The following is a 23,604-nucleotide window of genomic DNA, read 5'->3' as shown; positions in this document are numbered from 1 at the left end:
CATCAGATAGGCAAAAGTTGTGGGCACTGGTGAAGTTCAGTAGCTTGATCTTCATGAAAGCTGGTTATTACCTGAAAACATTTGCTTGTACTGTGCCAAGAAGACTAATGGTGTAATTAATGTCCTTGTTGTATCCGTTCCCTGAAGCTGGGTCAGTATCTGTTTTTTTTTGTTGTCCCTTTTAAGTAACATTGCTTCCTTTGCATACCCTGTGCCAGTCTGCTTTTGCAGCCACAGTAACTGTTACCTTTTGACACCCTGTGCTTTAGGAGGGTTTTTCCCATCCCTGCTGCCCACATCTTTTTCTGGATGGTGGCTCAAGACTGAATATGCACCATCTTTTTTATTTTTACATTAAAAAAAACAGATGTTACTTTTAAAAAAAAAAAACTCCGAACAACCAAAAGTGATTGCAAAATGACTCATCACCAGTGTGCTCACAGGCATCCTGCTCCTAGCCATCTAAAAATACAGGTGTGTGGAGCCTCTCTTGTAAAAGCTTTATTGCCAATGGTATTAGCTTGGTATAGCAGTCCTACAAGATTTTATGGATGTGGGCAGACACAGTGTTTACATTTTACAACTGGAGAGGAAAGGCATAACAACAAAAGCTGTGGCTGTTCACACTACATAAAATGAAGGTGAGAAGTCATAGCTTAATAGCACATTATTCACATGTATAATTATGCAGCTGGTGCAAGCAGTTGTTTAAGTTATTCTAATGAAGACACTACAACTGTACTTCCCATCTTCTGCACCCTCCCAAATGCTTTTTCTTTTGTGTATAGATTATACATAAAAGTCTTTTCCTTTTTTTTTTTTTTTTTTATTCAGTGTATCAAACAGACTTTGAAATGCTAATTATTCCATTTACTTTCATTAAAATTCAAATTGCTGAGTGAAGATGTGGATAAGGGTCGCTGAATAATCAATCTGAAGTGAAGATATTGCTTCAATTATGCCTCTGTCTTTTAACAAGGAAATCAGGACTCTCTGATCATTGCTGACAGTAGTGTAGAGAATTGGTCTGATTGTAGCTTGTTTTTAATAGGCTGTTTCTAACACTATTTTGTATCCCTCTGACCACAAGAAAACACTAGTAGTCAATTAGAAGATATAAATGGAAAAGAGTAACCTTTATTTCCTCTGAAGTGCCCGTTAGAAAGAAGGGGGTGAATCGGAGCGAGTCGTGTAGAATCATGAATAACATTTGTTGTACGTCTTTTATGCTCCAGTGGGGAGAGTGGGAGATGAATAATTTCCCAATTAGTTTTCATTACCTAACCAAAAATATTGCCTTCTATTAACATTCTTTGCATAAAGTAAGTAGCTAAAGGTTGTCTTCTTTGTTAAAGGTGTCTGCATATGCTTAAGTGGCATGTGTGCATATGTGCATGTACTGTTTGTGTGTGTACATGTATATGCATGTGTATGAATTCTTCACAGTCTACTTGTGTACATTTTTGCCATTCATCTTCGTATGTATTAGGAAGACTGCAAAAAGCAATTTACTTTCTAGTGTAGAATAAATTGACTGATGTAAAACATGTGATGTTATAGATACTGGCCATTACACTCGTTATTTAAGTTTATCCTGCTTTCATGAACCACTAAACCACACAGAATAAACAGAGTAGACACTTCCCTGGAAGCCTGGCAGTAGTTTTTGCTGGTCTTCCCCTACCAGTCAGAAGTATATTTTCTGTTTTGTTTGTTGCTATCTGAATTTATCTCTTCAAGTCAGTTGAAATTCTATTGCTTTAAATTTTCATACCTGAATTTTGGTTTTGTGCATTAAAATTGGACAGCTCTCATCTCCCTCACAAGACTGATTTTTATGTTGCTCTACTGCCTTTTTTCACTCTCCTTGTTTTATGCTGACTTAGAAAATGCTGTGTGGGCCTCTCTTTAGTTTTAGAGAAACAGGAGCAATACAGACTGAAAATTTCATCTGGTTTAAAGAGAAGTTATCTAATGCAGTTTTTAAGAGATTCATTTAAAATAATGGAATAAATAGGATAACAAAGTATCAAAAAAGCTTAAGTTCTAGTTGCATGAATAACCACAATAACGTTATGTCTTCACTTAGAGAGATTTAAAGTCTGAAAATGTGTGCGGGACTAAAAAAGGCATGTCATACTTTGTAAAGTGAATACCAATAAAAATAAAACAAAGAACATAATTAGAAATCATGACTTTTTTATATCTCTAATTATGTTGTCTTATTTTATTTTGCTGTTTGATAAGTCTGACAGAGTTTGTGTTCTTTTAACCTTGTGATATTTTAAAAGCTTCTGAAGTTCATTTGCTCTTTACAGTTTTTAAAAATGTATCTCTTAGTTACCCATTGAGCTGTGTATTAGACAAAGACATAAGCAGTGTCTTGAGTTTTTGAAATACAACTGTAGCTTAAGTTTCTCTGTGCTTTGGGGGGCCATATTCAGTTCACCTCACTCATGCAAAACCCCCTTGGTTTGAACAGAGGAACCCTGGGTTTGAGTTTTAAAATGGATTTTATCAGAATAGAGGATGGCACAGGAGAACTGAATATGCAGAAATCATGTCTCTCTCTGTGTTTCACATGTATGTATTTTTGTATGAATGTGCTCTGATTTAATGGAATCTGATGAAGCACCTTTTAACTTTGCAATTTATTCTGTCTTCATTGGTAAATGAACCGAATCACTGATCCGTGCAGTTTAAATGCAAAATACTGAAGTGAGCCTGGAACCCAGAGAGACTGCTTGTTCTCCTGACAATAAACTAGTTGTGTTTAATGGAATGAAACACAGTTATAATGACTTCTTTCACAGGTCATGTTCAGTTTAAAACTGTTGACGGGCTGAAACGAGTTAAGTATCATCTATCTTCTGGAGAGATGCAGGGAGAAAAACTAAACCAAAACTAGGCATTGTAAACATGATGCAGGAGGACTGTAAATCTGCAGACATCCAGACTCTGCATCTGGTGTTTGCCATGGATGGTATGGTGCAGCATTCTTGCTTGGAACAATTTGTAGTGCACATCCAGAGCTACTTTGCACGTTGGGTGTATTGGGATGAGCAATGTGATGTATCCAGTTGATCTTGTCATGTGTCATAGCTGCTGGGTTTTTAAATTAGAATCTGCAAGATCACACTGTTGGAACAACACACAAATTGTAGCCTTAAATCAGTAATATGATCTAATTAGGAATTATGTTTTCATTTCCTGTATTATTAAATTGAGTCATCTAACTCTCTTAAAATTTATTTATTTATTTATTTATTTAATCCGTTATACTATATAATTGGAACATGCTGTGTGAATGTGGTTATGTTTTAATAAGGGAACCAGGGAATTAACTTGTAGCTTTATAAGAATTTTATCAGAGGTTTTTTTCTCCCTCTGTTTAAAATAGTCAGTTTTCAACTGTACTGGGTAGTAAGGCAGAAATGGAGGCTACTGCTTGTATGGCTGTTTATCACATGGAGAGAGATAAATGTACCAAAAACTTAAGAGCAGGTATGTGATGGTGCTCAAAGAAAATGCAGTTTAGCACAAGAAATGCTGAACCTCAATTTTTAGCAGTGACATTTTAATGATAGGAAGTCTGCAAAATTATTTGCCATCAATTGTGAAGGCAATAACAAGCCTTGGTGGTTTTTCACACCCTCTGTGTTAAGTGCTTTCAGAATGACAGCGTAAACTGTGTTGGAGAACTCCAAGGAAGTAAAACTGATTAAAATGTTCATGCTTGAATGGTGCTGATGGAATAGTTCATTTGGACTTTCTCTACCTCCTGCAGCTCAAGCTGAAATATTAAAATTCAGTGGATTTAAATCTCTCTCCCTCAGCTCAGGAAAAAAACATTACATTTTAATAGGTTTTAAACTCATAATTCATTGGTTTGGAGCAGCACTATTAAATCTATTTAAATATTACTTGTATTACTAAGGAAATGATTTAAATGATTTTTTTCCTTACCATTCTATACATCTGAGTGAAAAAAAACAGCTTCGGTTTAATTTTTAAGCATTTTGTTTTACTGTGTCACTTTTATTATCTTCTTTAAGCAAATGGCAGTTACTGGAAGAAAGGTCTCTTTCTGTATTGTCACGTATAATCATCAAGCTGTAAAGTCCCTTCTTCAGTACACTGCTTGTCACAATTTCTACCCTGTATTTGAGGCTGAGGTGCTTGTTTGGCCCATTTCAAAAGGTGTGTAATTTTTGGTTGCATTCAAACCAGTAGTCCATTTTACCACTGTGGAGAACACCCCCTGTTTAAAAAATAACAGTATGCCATTACAGGTGCAGAAACCTTTGAAAGTGGTGTGGTACAAAGAAGCTCACACAAGTTGTAATAAAAACTTGGCATCAGTGCAGGCTATGGTTGCTGTGGTGCCAGTGGTCTGGGGCTCCTGCTGCCAAATGCTGAGGTGCTTTTTTGTGTTGGTGCTTAATGTACAGAGGAATATCCCACTCCTCGAGGAGGGTGGGTTGTTTCTGCCTCTCATGTGTGCTTGCACTCTGAAGAAGAGCAAGGAGTTTTTGGTTGAACCAATGATGATGAGGGGAAATATTTTGAATCCAGTTTGTATAGCAAAGTCGTTCTGGCCCAGTGTGTGTGTTCAGATGTGGAAGCTTCAGGGAAGAATGGGAAGTGTGGTGGAATAAGCAAGTGTGTTGTAGCACGGGGGCAACAGTCACTTGTTTCTTCAACCCTTCTGTATTGCTTGTTCAAAAATGTGTTAAGCAGTGGTTGAAGCTTAAATGCTGTAAAACAAGTTGGCCACCTGCTGTACGTTGTACACAGGTTGTTCCAGTGGAAAGGTGGCAGAGGAGGTTGACTTTGGGTGCTTTGAGTTGTGTTTATTTCTGTACCCTGAAGAAATGTTGGGATTCATTCCTCTCTATATATTTACTCTTGTTTGCTGTTTGTGTATTGAGGCTATGTGATGATATGGTCCTGCAAAGTTTTTGGTGCTGCCTAGTGCCTGAAATTGAAGTGTAGAAAGAATTGTAGATACAGAAGGCTTTGGGGTGTGCACTTTCGGTTTTGAATTACTCATCTGAAGTCTGGCTAGATTAAAGACACTTTATTTTTTGGGGGAAAGAGATGTTTTTTAGGGATTTTTCTTCTTCTCCCCTTACTCCCAGGTGCCAGCTTCAGAGAGAGCCTTGCAGGTGAGGCTTAATTTAAATAAATATCTTCCATATGCAGCATTATCCTGATCTAAAGAAGCTGAAAATGACGCACAGGATTTGTTCAGGGATTTTGAGAGAATTAGAATGTAAATAATTCCAACTTCCATGTTTCCTGGAAAAAAACTGCTCTGAGGATGGATTCTAAATACTGTTACTACACTTGGAATGGGCTGCCACTGTTTTCCTCTTTTCCTTCTATTTTGAGTAGCTGTGATAGATAATGAATTTATATTGGTCTATCACTATATGAGTAGTCAATAACATTGCAGTGTGAGGTGCAGACCACTCATTACATCTCACTGCCAATATGCTGATGCCAGAGACCCTGCTCATTATGTTTAAATAAGTGCATATGACATGAGTGTTATGGCTTACATACTGTATCTGATCAGGTAGGAGAGCTGTATTCTGCCTCCATGTTTTTCAAGATTTTCCAAACCCTGGCACCAAAGCTATGTGACCACCATATCTTATTGTGAATTAGGATTAATCAGTGCAAATATGAGGAGTCCTACAGAGAATTTTCTTCATGTTCTGCAGCATGAACATACACAATATTTAATTTATGAGGGTTTTTTGTACGCTCTCACTCCACACACAGTAGAAAAGATAAAATATTGTTGCCAAGGTGGTCTGTACTCCAGTGTATGGAAATTGTCTCCATCCAAATACAGATTTGCCATACTCTGTCAGACTCAGTCCATTATGTGCTATGTATGACCTTCAATGATGGCTGTGTACCAGTGCTGTGAAAAAGAAGAAAAAAGTGTGTAAAGGGTCTGTTTGGTTTTGAAGTGTTGTGAAGGCAGGGGATTCCCAAAAATGCTTCATTGCAAAATCAACAATGTTTATGTACAGAGAGGAGATGCAGTCCTTTTAAATATGTGTTCTTACTCTACAGTATAGGCTAGAGACAGTTATTGTGTGATGGTTTCATACCACAGAGTTCTGGTATCAACCCTAAACAGGGTTGTATTATTTGTCATCTAGACTTCTTCCCAATCACACTTCATAGGCTTTGCCTACAGCTATGAATGAGGACCAGGAACTCCATACAGTTAAGGATTTGTTTTTTTTCAGGTATGTGACGAGGTCTTTTGGTGTCTTCAATCTTAAACACAGGCTAAAGCGTGGGCTTTAGTACATAACTGGGATGGACGCTAAAGTACTGCATGAGGAAAGTATTTCCAGATGTTGTTCATCCATGCAGAATGAATTTAAGAGGCCTTAAATACTCTAAGTTGTCTGATATTTCATAATGTTAGTGAGCGACTTTTATTAGTGATGAGACAGTTCCTTGCTATTGTTTGGTAAACTTTTCACAGACACTTAGTAAATGAATGCATCACAAGCATTGATGAACTTAGACCAGTGATGTTTCTTAAACAAAGGAGTACTCCTTTCCCTGTTCTACCTTTAGAAGAGACTGAGGCAAAAAGAGTAAGTGGTCCTTCCACAGTCTCTGATCTGTAACTTAAATTCACGTGATTTGATCCTTGTCAAGACTTTCCTTTATCAAAGCTGCTATAACTGGGAAACTGCACTAAAGCAAAAGAAATCACTTTAAGTTTCAGGTATTTGACTCATGGGCACTACGTTAAAGAGCCATAACACTACACCTCTCAATGAAATCTGCTTGGAGAGACAGAGAGAATGGTTTCCATGTGTCCTAACACCAATCACTGACCTGTGGGAAGAGACTGCTCATCACTGAGAAGAGCAGGCATTATAGTGCTCTGCACAGGACCAGAGCTGCACCAGAAGTGACAGTCTTTATAGACTCAGAATGGGTTGGAAGGAATGTATCAATCCAAGCAACCCAGGTTTTTATCCCAAGCAAAGACAATTTGCTTAAGTTCAACACAGTGTGTTTTTGTGTCTTAAGCATGACAAAACATTGTGTTAGCACTTAACAGAGTTATGGAGGTGTGCCTTTTAGTGATTGCTGTCCAGAAATTTGACTTGCTAAGGACTGGCTTTAAAAGATGCACTAAAGAAATGCACTGTGAGATGCATAACATTCATCTCATGCTAAGACTACATGGCTCTTAGACTATACCTTGTGAGGAACCTTAGAAGTGAATTACAGTTGCCACATTAAAAGCTCTGGTGATAGAATTGCTTATATATTTAGCAACTCAGGTCTCTCTGTGACCAATGCCATCACTTAATTCTTCTTCTAGCTTTTATTGTTTGGTTCATTATACATCTCAGGTGGTACTTCTTTAATTTTTCAGTCATGTTTATGTAGCCCAGTGTTTCAGAAACTTTTTCATGTGAGGACCCTAGAAGGTTATTTAGGACTCTTCTGGGAAAAGCATAGGCATTGCTCTTATTTTCTAGTTCTAAAGAAAAGCACCAAGATTCACACAGTCACAACAGAGATGCCATTTTCCTACTGTCAGTCCAGAGGAGAGAAAATCTCTTCCCAGTGTCTATGGGTAGGATGTGAGTGAAGCACTTGGGAAATAAAATACTTCAACCAGTGTACACCTACCTATTTAGAGCCGATTTTTGCTATCTGTTCATCTGTAACAGAAGACACACATCTACCACTGTCATTACTCTTTTTCTCTGCATTGGTCTTTGTGAAAAGGTTTAGAAGTGGAGACTTGGTATGTGTGGCACGTTTTACACCACTGGTGCTCTGTGTGGTAAGACCTTGAGCTTTCTTGCATTTAGTGCTTTTGGCCTTCTCATGCAGGAGATGTGGATTTTCTTTTCCTTAGCTAGCAATGGATGGGGGAGATGAAGAAGAAAGCTTAAGTGGCATGATTTATGCAAGAATTTCTGCCCTTTAATAAATGATAAAAGAAAGTGATTCTGAAAAGCCTAATTCTTCCTCCCTCCGCCCTCCAGTGTGAAATTGAGATGGAGAGGAGTCCTGCAAGCAGAAGAAGGAACTACTGGACTCCAAGATTCTGGGGGAAGGTGCACTTGGTCTTTTGCAGGGGACTAGGTTTTTTCTTTATTAAAATGCTTCTATTTTAAACTACAAATCTTGTATTAATTTTTTTTTTTACTTTTGTCCTCTCTTTACCCTGTTTCACTGAGTGAAAAATAGCCCTAAGGGGGGAAAGGGAGGACAAATGGTAAAACATGTATCCTGACAGATGCTCCTTATATATATGATTAAGAACGGAAATGTGCTCTGCATATATTGCCTTTCATCCCACAATATGTTTCGGGAGATGACTTTTTATTCCTAGATTGCTTAAAAGATCTTTGAGGCAATTTGTAGAGGTACAATTCTGATAGTTTCTTTGTTATTTATGTAGGAGTTCTAAATGCTCCCCTTCTGATTAATGACAGCTATTGATTTTTTTTCCTTCCTCCCATAGTTTTCTCAGTGGAGCTTGCTTTCCTCCTGTAGAATCAGCATCCTCAAAGGCAGAAATTACTGGTTCTCAGAGACTAAAAAGTTTGGTATTTGTTTTGGGTTTTTTTTTAATAGGTATTATTATTATTATTGTTGTTGTTGTTGTTGTTTGTTGTTGTTATTGTTGGTCTCCTTATTCTGTCTGCTTTTCTATTGCTTTTCATTCTTTTTCACAGATTTTGTCTAACCTGTGCATTCATTCCCCTTTGTGAACAGAAATGACGTCCGTGTTTTCCTGTAGATCAGCTGCATCCAAGTGTTTAGAGTTCCCACCAAATTCCTTTCTTTCGCACTGGGCACGTTCATTTGCAAAATGATCACTCTCCCTTAAAACAGTAAGGATAGTAAGTTGCTCTACCCTACATCTGTATGTACCACAGTCTCTTTATGGCAAACCAGTCATGTGATATATATGCATATAGCTCCAGGACCATCCCACTGGAGGAACTGCTGCATGACTCTATTTGTAGGTTGTTTCACTGTGTTGTGTCTTAACATCAGAAAAACCTTTTTCTGTAATGGTATGCCAGCAGAGAGAGAACTGTACCAAGTAAGTACAAACAGTGCACATCATTCAGGGATGCGAACAGGCCTGATACAGATAAAAATTCATATCATCGTAAGCACACTTAAAATTGTGTGTGCCAAAAGACTTCCTTTTCTTGCTGGTCTTTAAACTATTGACATTGATATTGTGTACTCTCAAGACATTGTTTTTATGTCTTTATTTCCTCTTTGTCTTGGTTACTGTTTTATCTCTATGCTATCTTATTAACAATTCACTCTAGGTAATCAGTCACCTCATCTAACAAATTTCAAACAAAAAAATGAAGCTGTTTTATCCAGATTTTTTGAGGTTACCTGACAGCAGTATTGCAGGTATGGGTAGTGCACGTATGTGTATAGGTATAAAATATATTTTTGAGACATTAGTTTGTTAATATTAGAAATGTCTTCAGGTTAGAGAAGTATATTCAGATTGTGTGGATAATGGCTGTGAGCTTTCAGGGTCTGTAAGAGGAAAAGTGGTAGATTACTGCAACATAGAGCTGCTTGGAAAGTATCCAGTAAAATCTTGAACCTTTTCCAGGAAAATAGGTTTTGAATGTGCTGACTATAACAGGAGAGCATTAGAAGCTAATTTGTTACTGGGTTTATTATCACATTTTACTTTAAATTTGATCTCTTAAGATGTGTTGGGAAAAGAATTAAGCATCAATATTTAGAATTGAAGTTGTAAAAATTAGTGATACTCCGATAAGAACCTTTTGCAAAGCATTTTTACCCATTTGTTTAGACAAGGCTTTGGAGTTATTTTAGTCCTTATTGTGGACTGCCTAGAAGGATATACAGATTTTTTTTTTTTAAAAAAAGAAATTAATAGCAATCAGATGTTATCTTAATTTGACATGTGTTAATATGTTTTGAAAGTTTTACTTCAGTTTTTACTACTGAGCTAATGTAAATTATCATATTCTTAAACTTATTACCAAAAAGAACACAGCCTTTTTTTTTTTTTGGCTTCTTTCTGATTGCTGTGTTTACCCTTGCTCTTACATTTTTGTATGTTTGATGTTTCCTAAAAACATTACAATCTATTTTGCTATTCTGTCGGATGCATTTCTTGGTAGCTAACTGTTGCTGGTTTTGTTTTTAAATAGTTCTGGAAAATTTACAGCATAATAAAGCCTGGTGTACTGCCTTTGCAAATTTTCACCCATAACGCATTGATGCTGAAAATGTATGCTTGATTTTACGCATACTGTAGTCAACTGTGATGAGATTGTCTAAAGTTAACCACATGCTAAGAGTTCATAAATAACATGACTAAGGATAACAAATTAAAAAGAAGATGGAGGAGTGGGAAGTGAAAGCATTACAGCAACATCAAAAAAAAAAGATGTGGTTGCTCAGTTGGCTCATTTTTAGGCTTGCAAGTTTTTAAGTTGTGTCAGATTTTATCATCTAAATTCATGGTATAGGCAGAAACAAATGTAAACTTCCTTCTGTGTTGGAATATTTTTGTGTGGGGAGCATATCTGTCATTTGGGTTACTCTTCTATATCTGTAACATTTTGATGACAAGAGGAGACCACCTTTTTTTACCACTTTGTAGTACTAACCTGATGCCCAGTGAGTTAAGCAATCGTCTGTGTTTTTATAACTTTCACTGTAACCAAGCAGCTCTCTACAGGCCACCAGGGAATCTTATGCTCACCAGTGACACCCATGGGCAATGGAAAAGCAAAACCAAGCTGTGAATGTTATGGGCATTTGAATGCAATAAAAGATTTCAAAGGTCCAGAAATGGCAGTTAGAGATGCGCTGTCACTTTGTCTTTACCTTCTTGAGTATGCCTGTTAGCAATCAGTGCTTAATTATGTGATCATATGCTTTTTCCCTTTTGCTCTTTTGTCTTCTGAGAGCAAAAGCCTGCCCAATGTTTTGCTTGAATTCTTGTAATTTCTGTTTTCCAACCTGTGCCTCACTTTTGCCGTATAACTTTATCATGTTGGAGGAGCTCATAGTCCTTTCTTGTACTGATGCAATCCTAGTCCACAGTCCTCCTCCTGCTGTTTTAACTTTTAGTCTCATCCCATTCTAACAACACACGTTATTTATGTCTGTGTGGCACAGGCATGTGGAGCTATATTGGAATTTTGGGTGTTAGATTTATTTTACAGCCTGGTTTTCAAACAAAAGTGTTTTCTTTGTGCAATTACAATGTGACTAAATTGCACCAAATTTCTGCTGTATCAGTGAATGATACTTTTCTGTCAGCGGCACCATGTTCTTTACAGATTTCCCATTCCCATCATTTTCCATGGAAGAGCTTGGTCTCTTCAGAAGGCTTCTCCACAGCAGGAAGGCTATGAGTTTATTTTTTTTTTTTTCCTACTCTCTGCAGTTATTTTAAGAGCTCCCTACAATTCAGCTTGCAGTGGAAGTGCATCAGTTCCTGATTAAGATGGACTGGGCCAGCCATGCTGTTCTGGGTGATCTTAAGCTGCTAGGCGCTAAGGTGTTGTTATCCATACTACTCTTAATGCCCATATTATGTGTGGGAGGCGTTACCAATGTTCGGTACATCCAATCACAGAATCATCTAGGTTGGAAAAGACCTTGAAGATCATCTAGTCCAACCATTAACCTAACACTGACCATTCTCAACTCCAAGGTGCAGTCTGTGCTACTGTCTTGATGAGCTGTGTTAGGTTACCAACAAAGAGCAGTAAAAAAGGGATGCATTTGCAGTGCAGTTTTCTTCAAGCTCTTAGGAAACCATCTTGTATCCATAGAGGAGGTCATATAATGCAAATTGGGTAGGTCAGGAGGCAGATCTATACAAATTGTACAGTACTGTGCAATGAGTGTACCTTACCTGGTACACTTTGGTCAACAGTGAAATAATTAACAAGGGTAAAGCTCTGTCACTGTTGATATTCTCAGCCTCTTCTCAAAGCCTTTGCTTCAAGCCACTGGCAGATTCAGGTAGACATCTTGCAGTGGTTTATAGCATGTTCTCAAACAGGAACAGGAAATTCCTTGTTTAAAATGAGACTCCAGAACACAGATTATTTTGTTTATTTTTTCTTTCACTCTCCTCCTCCATCTCCAAATCAGGCATGCCAGATTGTTCCCTTGCTGTAAAGCAGCCCCATTCAGATCTTGAAGCTAAACAGTATACTGTTGGCTCCTACTTTGTTTCATGGTAGTTAATTTAAAATTCTGAGAAATGAAGCATCCTTCCATAAGAGCATCATCCAAGGAAAATGTGTTTGATAATTCTACAAGAAGGAGCACCTGCTGGAATGACATGGGTTCACAAGGCAGGAAAGGGTTGAGCCTTCCCTCTTCCACCTGGAAGAATCTTCTTTCTGCTTTTCTCTTTTTTTTTTTTTTTTTTTGTTGCTTCCCCCCTCGCCCTATTCTTTGTATTTATTGTTTTTTTTTTTCTCACCTTCCTTTTGGATCATTCCCCTCCTTTCCCTGGCACTGATTTGGGTCAGATGACATGTGCGTTCCAGTCTGATTCCACTGCCTCGGTTGAATTTCCAAGAATAAGAGAAGGATCTGTACTTTCACAGGGGGGTGTTGAGGGAGGCGTGCATGCAGTGTGCTGCATGAGTTACCTAGCATGCTGTATGTGACTCTCAGTCTCTTACTTTCAGCTCACCCTTACATAAAGTTTCATGCTAGGGAGTGGAGGGAAAAATCAAGTTAGCAGCATATTTTCTCTTGATTAGTTAAAGAACAAGGTTGCGGGGTGGGCAATGAATTTAGGTTCAAATGAAAAACAAAATTAGGACTTGAATCTTTGCAATTAGGAATTTAACATGGAATGTTTTTGTGCAAAGTGGGTTAACTTTTTATTTCTTCTGCCAAAGTCCTGTATGCAGACATGCAGGGAGGAGAGAGCAATCCTAGATGACTTCTGATTCAGTTTACCCTTAGTCTGAGCAGTGACTGCTTGAAAATGACATTTCAGAGCTAATAAAGTTACTGTGTGAACAGAAATTAGTTGGACAGTTACTGGGCAGGCCTTAGACCTGAACAGATGTATCTTGGGACATATTTAATGTAACTTTTTCACCTGTTTGTTTGTGGTTTTGTTCCCCTCCACCCCACCCCCCACCTTCCCACTGAGTAGCAGCAATCTATGTACCCCACAATGGTTAGTATAGCACAGAGCTTGATGCAGCCCTGGTTGAGGTCAAGCACTCCAATTCGAACCTCTCAAGGGCTTTCTCTATGTGTTGCCAGTGTACTGGTAAAAATGACTTTAAACTCTTGTCAGCGCAGTTACTGGTGCATGCATCACAGTCCCACTCAAATAAACCTGTCACAACACAGACTCAGCAGCTAGAGAAGAGTACAAGGGCAGGCCTCTAGCTTTTCATTCGAGCATCACTAAACGTGCACAGAGTGCCCAATTATTTCAGCATTATTGAGCAAGCCTACAGGAGGACCCAAGCCTTGCTACATTAGATTTTCTTTAGTAATTTGCTCAAGTACCGCTGAGGACACTTAAAGGGCTTAAAACGGTGGCTGCAACCAGTTTCCTTTTCTGGATTGTTAATTCAGGTTTTCTCTTTCAAATTAACTCTCATTGCATGCTGTGCAGTAGCGCTGGGAGAACTGTTTAACACTAATTTTCTCAATTTTCAGCTTTTTTTTTTTTTTCATTATATAACTGCTTTTATAGTTACATATGTTTTGATTAGACTTGTATGTGGTGTGTTTCAGCTAGAAAGAGTAAAATGTAATACCTCTGTCAGAAATAAAAATTTCACCAAAACCGTAAAATTCCTTTTCTTTATTCTTTTTTTTCTTTTAGTTCAGCCTGAAGCTTACTAATTGTGTTGTGTCCAAACTTATTCACAGTTTTAAAATGCTAGGGTGTTTGTGAAAGCTGGTATCTGGATTGATTAGATAGATTGGTTGATCTGATCAGTCCACGTTTATAATATCAATTGGACAACCCCTTTCTACCTGAACAAATTCAATATCTGTGTTTCATTTTTCACAGCAGCAACAACTCCAGGCCCAGCATTTGTCACATGGACATGGTCTTCCTGTGCCGCTCACTCCGCACCCCTCGGGCTTGCAGCCTCCAGCCATCCCGCCCATTGGCAGCAGTGCTGGTCTCCTGGCACTGTCCAGTGCGCTGGGGGGACAGTCCCACCTCCCAATTAAAGATGAGAAGAAGCACCATGATAATGATCACCAAAGAGGTAGGGCTGTCATATGAATGTGTGGCTGTGTGGCTTCATTCATTTCTCTCCTTTCATTTTTTTTTTGAACTCTTCTCTTTAAAAAAAAAAAAAAAAAAAAGGAGCTAATTGCTTCAGTATTTTTTCATCTAGTGGTAGCCAGAAATTGTTCAAATGCTCGAAATCCAGTTTTATCAATCTGGCGGTACAGTATTAATAATTAATAATACAGAAAATTTAACATCTGTGTAATTTATTATTTAACAGACTTCAGCATTCTTTCTTCCAAGTATGATAGATGTATAATTTTATGTAAACTAACTAGTACTTTTCTCTTTCTCTCCTGCCCCACCTCCCCATCCCCTGCCAACTGCCTCCTCCCCTCCTGCATGGGGGCTGCTCTGATGCAGACAGAGACTCCATCAAGGTAAGACTCCATTTTATAGGTGTAAGGGGTGGCTTGAAAGAGTTGCATGGTGTGTTTTTCTGAAGTATGGACCAGAGTGATGGAAAAAGTCACAAAGTGAAACTGGTTTGTAACACTTGCATTCAATAGCAGAGCCCTGAATAGACTGGGTATCACACTTAGCAAGTTGCTGGTAGTGGAGCAGCTAGAATTGCAGGTGACGTGCTGTCTAGTGGGTTTGGTGGAACAGCATTGAGGCTGTTCTTGAATATAATCAAAGGGCTGCCAGTGGTCTTTGCCCAAGCTTTAGCTAGTAGTTTTAAGTGAAATGGAAACTGTAAACTATATTCTGATATATCCTAATAAGGCAGTAATGGAGGGAGAGCTCTGTAGCTCACAGGGGAGAGGTGGGGTGCTGCCTGCTGTCCTTACCAGTTAGAGAGGAGTGAGCAGCTGTTCCCTACCCCAAAAAAGGTGGTACTTGCACTGGGGATCCCACCTTCCTTTTCCAAAAGTTAATTTTCAGGCTCTAAGTGACTCCGCAGCATACATGTATGCACCATCCTATGCATATAAGTAGATGTAATACATACCTTGTGGCTCTTGTAATTTTGAGCATTCAGTGAGGCATACAACTACAATTCAGCATGTGTGGATGTTTGTCTGTACTGGATAGCCACCAGAGTCTCTCAGAGGCTCGTGGAGTTTTAATGCTGCAAGTGGGGAGGTGTATCTTGGCCCTACCCTCTCCTGGATTAGTCTGCTCTCCTCACTGTTGCTGGCAGTTTACCGGCTCACAGCAGACCCAGTTCTTTCCAGCTACGCAGTTACCTACCCAGCTCTGGGTAGCTGCGTGTAGTTATAGAGTAGAGCCCAAGTGGCTTGCACAGTTTTCAGGAGCATAAGACTAAGACTTTTTAGATGATGGTGAGTGGGAAATGTAAGATATGCTTCTCTTCCAAAGGGCAAGACTTATGCCCACCTTACTGAACACTTACAACCAATTTGTCAAGTTTTCAGCGGTGCATTTTTTAGGAAGAGGTAATTTATTCTTGGGGTTGGTCAAATGGCAGAAGAGGTGTTCACAGCATGAGTCATGGGTGCATTAGATAAGATTACCAGGAGCTTGTGAGGCCGATATTAACTGGTGTGCCCTAGATGATGCTGGGAGGAGCACAGTGCCAGGCACAGGCTTTGCCCTCGCCAGAGACCTGTCTGGATGGGGCTGCAGTGCAAGGGGCTATGCCTTTGCTTCTCCCACATCTCTAGGTGGGGACGTGGCCCACAGCCTTCCCCAGTGTGCCAGTTCTGCCTCTGGCAACTCCGCCACATCCCAGCCGAGTGCAACTGAGCCGATGGTTGTCAGTTTTACCATTACCCACATGGCTCTGCATAACAACCAGGAGCTGACAGGAACTGTCAGTTTTTACTGTGAGCAGCAAAGGCACTGAAGCTGTCTATCTGCTGACACAGGACAAGAGTATGTCAGATTCCACTTCAGCTTCCTTGTCATGAAGGCTGGAAACTGGGATTATTCCTTTATGTGGTGAGGCTAGGCACAGATTGATGATTATTTCCCTAGAACACCTTCTGTTTTCTGTTAACAGATAGGTTTAGTCCATTTCATTTTTTCCTGCATCTAAACAGGTATGAGTAGGGTAGATACCCAAATGTGGGAATACAAACCCACCTGGTTTCTTTAGTACATTTGCATACCTGTATAGTTGGAACAACAAGCGTTTCACTCAAGAAAGCGAATGAGGAGAACTGCTACTTTATGCCAGTTGCTGTTTTTAAGCAAAAAATGCTAGCTGTGTTTCTGTAATGTCTGTAGGATGTTGGGGTGTTGATGCTGGCATGAGTGTTATGGGGAGTGTTTTTACCAAAAAGACTGATTTTGTCTAGGAATGATTCAAAGGCACTGTTACTCATACAGCCTCGAGAGGGAGGGGAAGGTGTTGCAACTTTGTGCCAATTTACTTTGAAATGATAAGTGGATGTTTGTCTTGCACGGTGTTCAGGTTGTGAGTCGGCTTGTCAGCCTTATGGGGCTTGCTGCCAGCTTTGCAAGGTGAAATAGTTTGCTAATTTCCTTAAATGTTTTCAGTGATGCCCAGAGTAGCAGTTAGTCGCTTGTTCGATCGATCTGTCCTCCCTTAAGTGGCTCCTGGTTAAGAGAGGCTTTTTATGATTGTCTACTGTGTGACTTGAGATGATTTTTGTCAGCCAGAACGTGCCAGTTGCCAGCAGCTGGAGTCTGTGTGCTTGTATGAAATAATTTATTCATGCAGGATAATGCTCCTTAACATTTAACAGGTAATGAACGTGACATAAATTTCCTTCTTGCTTTTAATTTTTCCCTTTCCTCTTCTAATGTGCAAACAGGCAGCTCTGGTACTCTAAATAGTAAGTAATTTTTGGCCATCTGTCAAAGGGAAATTTCAATACAAATTTAAATTAATGGTGCCTGAAATTTTTTATAGCTCCTCTAAAAGCCTCTAATGTGCAGAAAATTCTGAATCTGCTGGTAGTAATTAGTGTAGCATGTAATGAGGATATGGGCAATGTTATACAGCCCCAGTGTAACGTTTTGATATGGTAGCAAAATTTTGATTTATACAAGGTTGTGCCTGAGTTTAATTGTGAGAGACACTTTAAAGTCTTTTCTTGCTGATGCAGATTATTAAGCAGGGCAGATTTTAGAATAGCTCATAAAGTGTAAATTTACACTTTAGTGTACAATTCTGATAATGAAGGTACTGTACCCTTTTCTGCAAAGAAAGGAGTTGGGCTGAAGTGTCCCATTTCTTGCCACCACTTCCCGTGCTTTGATTTTGCTGGACAGTTGTCTTTGTGAAACTTACTGTCTAGCTGTGCTGGTCCCTACCCTCCTCCTGCTTCAGGCCAGGGAAAAGGCGGCTTGCATTGCTCTTGTAAATGTGACATTTTCTGCCTGGTAATCTGGACCAGGCTCATGTTCTTCCCAGTACCTCCCCAGAGCAAGGTGAAACCGAGTACTCACCTTCCAGATAACACAAGATTGTCCAGGAGCTATTCCTAAATAATAGATCAGCACAGTAAGCTCTGTGGAGAAGGGCGGCTTTGGGAGCTCTTTGATTTTGTGTTGGATTCAGTTCCCTGAATCCTTTGCAAAGTTTGAAGTGTGGGAAAACTCTAGACGTGGTAAACTGGGTCATGGGAGCGCTCTTTGTGCAGCGGCAAGGCTGTGGAGCGGACAAAGGGAAGGGAAGGGTGGCAAGCGCCAGGGCTGTGCTCAAAGTAGTGAAGCCCTGGCTTAAGGGCTCTGAGGGAATATAATGTGTTCAGACAGAAAGACAAACAGCTCAGCAGTTAACCGAGCAGCTTTTCACAGAGGACTTGGTGTGTCCCCTTTTCAAAGCAGTAAAACTTTTTTTTTTTTTTTTTTAAGAAAAAGGATTATTCTGCAGTGAATTCTTGCTTGCTAATTGCACTCTTCAAGGATTTTTCCACCTCCTGCAAGAACTGCTGATGCAGGAGGCATGTTGTTCTTCCCTGTCCTCTCCTCTCTGAGACAAATGTGGCAAAAGATTCTCTGGTCCCTAACAAAATCCCTCCTGTAAAACATACCCTGTGAAGAAGCTAAGGAAGCATTCTGTGTGCGAAAGCACCACCTGGAAGGAAGTAGTCTAGTGCGTGGCAGTCTCTTCCCATGGCTCTTGCTACAGCAGCTGGAGTTAAGGAGCCCCCAGATGTTGTCTGGGTTGTGGGCCTGCCAGAGGTAGCCAGGATGTTCCTGAGCAGGTTATTCAAGAATCTCAGTCCTCTGAATCAGCTGCCTCATGCACAAGATTCAACTTGTGTAACTTGTTACTGCACCTGTCATTAATTCAGATCTGTTGTTCATCATACCCATGTGAGGTGTTGCTTTTTTTTCCACCTGAACTGGAAATTATTTTGGGCAGAGACTATACCTGTAGTTACTTGCCAACGCAGTGGAGACTGTTCATTTTAATGCTTGGGGTTACTGTTTTGGCAGCAACAAGTGCCAGTAATTAAAAGCTGCAGTCTTGTGGCAGGAGTAAAATAGCTTGTTTGAGGTTCCTCTGGAGAAAAAAAAAAAAAAAAAAAAAAAGAAAAAAAAAAAGTTTTAAATAAAAAGATCTGAAATAATGCATCGAGTGCAGGTTTGGGGTGAATTTCTGTCCAGTGTGCTGTTGGACTAGGAGAAGTCTGTCAGTGCAAATTCAAGTGGGTTTAGCAATAAGATTACTTTTTCCTTAATTTGTGTGAAGGCTAATAATTCCATGTGTGGCAGATACAGGGGAAGTGGACGGGTGCGATTCTCACATTCCATTTACATTTGTGGTGGCAGGTGCTTCAGTGTTGCTCAATTCAGCTTCTCAGGCTGTTAGCTGCTATTAAGTGTTTAGACCTCTGTTCATTCAATATGGAAGTAAGAATAAGCTGCTTACTCGCGCAGCTGTAATTTGATACTTAAAAAAAAAGTTTCATGAGTGTAATGCTTCTGGAAAGAACAAGGTAGTTTCCAATCAAAATTTCATTGCTCGGACTTTGTTCTTCTGTTGGTAGAGGAACACCACATAAACTGCTGTGATATACTACTGCGGAGTTTGTCTTAATTGTCAGGTTTCTTTTAAATGAGAGTTGTTCTGGTGGAATGAGTGTCCCATCAAATGTCTTTGCATTCAGTATGTATTTAATGAGCAAAATAAACGTACTAATCTCGTACACGCCTAAAGAAATTTACAGAATTTTTTTCCTGATCATTTTGTTATTTTGCCACTTTAATACTCTTCAGCTGAAAAGGACTTCACAGGCTTGTTAAAATCCAAACATTTCACACTGATGTCATGGATTCTGCTTGTTCCTTTCTCCGTTCGGAAATGAGGCATTGTGTGTATTTTGCTTTTTATGATGATGAAGTGGTATTTTTAAGCTGAACATATTTGAACTAAACTTTGCTCAGCAAGAGTTGTGGATTTGATCTTTGTGGGTGTTTTGTGGATAGCATTATCGAAATACAATGAGTAACTCCTGTTGGCTTGCGATATAGTAATTTTTTCAGTATTAATTGATATCTGCCTCTGGGCATATAAACTGTACTGAATGAAACAGGTGCCCTAATTCCAGAAAATGTGTTGTAATTGTTTGTTTGTGGAACAGATGAATAAATATCTGTGGGGCATAGCTGATCCTCAGGTGGTGAACGTGAATGGATTAATGATGTGATTGGATAAGACATGCTTGTTTGTTGCAGTCTCGTCCAGTAACTGTCTGCTGAAGCAGAACAAATATTAATTAGCAGGGTCCTGTTTGTTGTCTCGGTCTATCTTACGGAGGTGATTTTTTGGCACTGCTTTTTTTTTTTTTTTTAATAACCTTTTCATGGCTGGACTTCTAGCATGTCAATCAAGCCCTGTGTTTTTTTAACAGATTTTTAGAACATGAAACTGTACCTCAGGTATGTATCTCCCTGATGTGGTTTTTTCCTGTCTCTTCTACTGTGCACCCCACCCCCCCAACTGAGTTTTACTTTTTTTTTTTTTTCTTTCATCCAGTGTCACACCATTTGCCTTTTTAATGAGGTCATCAAGAAACTTTAATTTAGCGTATTCATATGAAAGTAACAGGAGGTACTCTGGTATCAAAGAATTATCTACTTCTGCCTTTTTTGACGGCTTCACCAGCTTTACCCAATAGGTTTTTTCCTGCTTCTGTGCATTATTAGCTAGCCTCTTACCTTGCACCTTTTGCCAGTTACCACAGGGTGACTCTTACTCGGTGGTGTGCCTGCATTTGGACAAACTCTTGCAGTGCTTGTCACTATCAAACTTTATTTTGCCTCTTGGTGATTTACTGGAACTGTTACCTCTCCAGATGCTCTCTTCACCCAGGAGGAAAACACTTACATGGGCTGTAATTTATAACCTGAACAGTGATGTCTAATTATTTCCATGGCAACAGACTGTGATGTTGATAACACAGGATTATGACTTCACATTGTAGAGTAGGAAGAGGAAGTTGCTGGGGTGAGGAGGTGGGCAGAGAGGTCGTCTTCAGCGCAAAGACTTTGACAATGTAATAGCTGGGGGAAAAGAAGTAAAGGGAAGGAATGAATTTGTTTATTATCTCTTTTGAAGTTCTCCTCATTCTAAGTGTGTGATTAAAATCATACTTCAGATGATGGCATGCATGGCTTACACGACTTTAGTCATGATGAATGTGTCTGAAATGAAGAGCATGTTTGCAGTTTGGGTTAAATAGGTGTTAGTCAAAGTATTAGGAGAAAATAAACAATACTGATCAATTTTTGTCAAAGCAGGACACAAACTAGATGGCTGCTTTTTGCCTTAGATTTCTGTTGGAACTGTGATACATTTTTTGTTGTTGTATTAAGCACATAGTGTTTTGATTTTGAGTTGTCTTCAGAACCTTAGATCCAAAGTAAATTGAAACATCTTTTATTTTTCTGCAAATCAATGGATTCCCTTGGGCATGCTGATTATCTACTAAAGGGAGGGGAGAAGGACAGATCACCTTCTGGAATCAGTGAAATGGATGGAATGCATTGGAAGTTTCAGTCCTCTGTCTAAAGTCACTAAATGATAGTGATAGTAGGTTAATATTTGTAATTTGTATTTGTATTGCTTTTCCTTTTCTTCCCTGGCACTGGGAAAGAAGCATATTCCTAGTCAAAGTGTTGTCATTTTCTTAGGTTGATTTTAGAAGTTGTTGAAGGAAATCAGTCGTCTGACTGATTCCCAAGTTATTATGCAAGATTGTTGAGTGCATCATGAATTACAAAGTTTTAGCTGTGCTTTGAGGGAAGAAGCAATTAAGCTGGCCAGCAGGAATCGGCCATTGAGGGGAATTTGCGGGAAAGTTACACTGTGTCTCCCGCCTCTCTCCAGTACAGCTCTAATTGAGTCAAATAATTAATTAAATATCTAAAGTGTGATTAGCCTATTCTACATAGCAATTTGAAAAGTTCTGTGTTTTCTTGAGTGACATTTGGCCTTTTGAAGAACAAAAAATTGGAAATGCTAATGTTTTTCAGCCAACTAAGGGAAGAAAATAAAAATGTCTCCATAGCAACAAAGCTTCTTTCTAGATGGTTTCCTAAGATATGCCTGAACCAGAAGCAGATGTCTGATTTGAGAATCTCGCCTTCTTCAATGTAAACAAATAACTTCTAGGCAGGTGTTGGAAATAATATGGAAATCCTATTAAGGGGCCCTGGGTTCCTGTCAGTCAGGAAGCCCCTGCCACAAAAGGGTTGGTTGTCTGAATAAAGGAGGCAGAGTAAATTCTCGTTAGGCTTTAGCTTTTCCCAGGAAATGATTGTCTCTGCGTGCTCTTTCTCCTGTGAGCCTGAATGCAAGACGTTTCTTCTATTGATCCCCTCTGCCACCCTCGCTTTCTCCTTCTCTTCTGCTGGATTAGCACTTGATATTGGTGGCAGCGGCTGCTGCTTGGGGCACTGTGGCATTTGTGATTTTAACCCCCATCCCTCCATCCCCAAACCTGCTTTGGCCGGTGAGAGGACAGCTGGAGGGAGATGCCTAACACCAGTCTGAAGTGGGGAAAAGAAGGGAAGTGGGCAACTGGGGAGGCGGAACAGCTGAATCCTGGGTGGTTTATTGCTCCGGGTCGTTTATGTGATTTTATAGGTTATGTTGTAGCCCTTGGCACTGTGAGACCAAGTATCATCTGGACATGGGATTTTCCTTTTTCTTTTTCACAGGGACCACAGCTTTGAAGGGGCTGTGGTAAAGGTTTTGGTGTAGTGGCTTGCTGCTGTCACATGTTGGTATTCAAAATGCAAGTGTGTTTTTTCTCATAATGTGTCCAGGAAGCTGGTAGGCCTTTTTTTTTTTTTCCTTCTTTCAAAGTTACTGAGAAAACATGTTGTGCCTGCCATCATCAGTCTAATGCGACACTTGTGCTGCCTTTGCACTTGCCAGTGTCAGTTTTGTCCCCAGACCTCTCTGTGCTGAGCTCTGCACTACCACAGCCTGGGGACCAGCTTGCCTGTGGGCAAAAACTTCAACACAGGGCAGGCGGGAGCAGCTGCCAAGGATGCAATTTCCAGGGTTTCTGGGTTGGAAGCGGAGACCGTGTGTGTGTGTGTGTGTCCCAATCTCCGTTTTCCTCAGCGTGCCAGATGTGCATAGTGATGCTCTTAATAACACTCAGAGGGTTAAATGTGGATAAACACAAAACAAGGCTTCTGAAAAGCCTGACGATTATCATGCAGCATTTCTCGGACTATAGCCCCCGAGATGCACTTCATAAAGCCAATAAAGCGCACGCCGGTGGTCTCCCGTTGCCCTGGCAACGGACCACAGGGCACCCTGTGTGTGAAATGCATGAACATCTGCGAATTAATCTTTTTTAGTTTGTTCTTTCCTTGGCACCGACGGGGCCACGCTGGCTGGCAGTGGCCGAGGCTAACCTGGAGGGTCCCCCAGGGATGCCCCCACTGCCCGGCAGAGGGGGTGAAGCCGGGTCCCTCCCAGCAGGGATTCCCGTAGTGGAAGGACTTGGCCTGATGGCACTCTCGCCGGGATGCTGTTAGTTCGCTTTTTGGCTGTACGGGAAAACGAATAAAAAAATTTTTCTCCTAAATTGAGGTGTTACTAGGCTCGTCGGTTTGCCGTGAAAAAAATAATCTGAGGAGAATCTGCACCGCAGTTTCCGGGACTTCACCGCTCCCGTGTTTGCTGTCACCGGATTGTAGTGGAAGTAGAAGTCAAGGGGTAGCTGATGTGGCACAAACCGCAACATGGAAACGCGTAACAAAAAATCAGCGGCGCGATCGCCGACCCGTCAAGAGGCCCGGCCGCGGCTGCGCTGGAGAGATGCTCAACCTGGGGGACGGCGGTTCTCGCCGCCTCCCGGCGCAGTTCCCGG

General features: G+C 40.1%; 1 protein-coding gene across 4 annotated transcripts in view; it reads left to right on the top strand.

The window, feature by feature from the left end:
- The window catches only part of LOC113490101 (transducin-like enhancer protein 4), a 96,992-nt gene that overhangs the window by 38,548 nt on the left and 34,840 nt on the right, over window positions 1–23,604 (top strand). For 2 of the 4 annotated variants that reach the window (XM_026866338.1, XM_026866336.1), the window contains exons 5-6: window positions 14,102–14,303; window positions 14,693–14,709. In XM_026866338.1, the coding sequence (XP_026722139.1) occupies window positions 14,102–14,303; window positions 14,693–14,709 (219 nt within the window). Of the gene's footprint in view, window positions 1–14,098; window positions 14,304–14,692; window positions 14,710–23,604 lie in introns of all 4 variants that reach the window. The other 2 variants (XM_026866337.1, XM_026866335.1) reach the window with 1 other exon arrangement.

The sequence above is a fragment of the Athene cunicularia genome, assembly GCF_003259725.1.
Source record: "Athene cunicularia isolate RWA chromosome Z unlocalized genomic scaffold, athCun1 chrZ_part2, whole genome shotgun sequence".
NCBI classification, from domain to species: Eukaryota; Metazoa; Chordata; class Aves; order Strigiformes; family Strigidae; genus Athene; species Athene cunicularia.
Note: the sequence above shows the minus strand (reverse complement) of the source record. Positions and strands in the feature narration are given on the sequence as shown.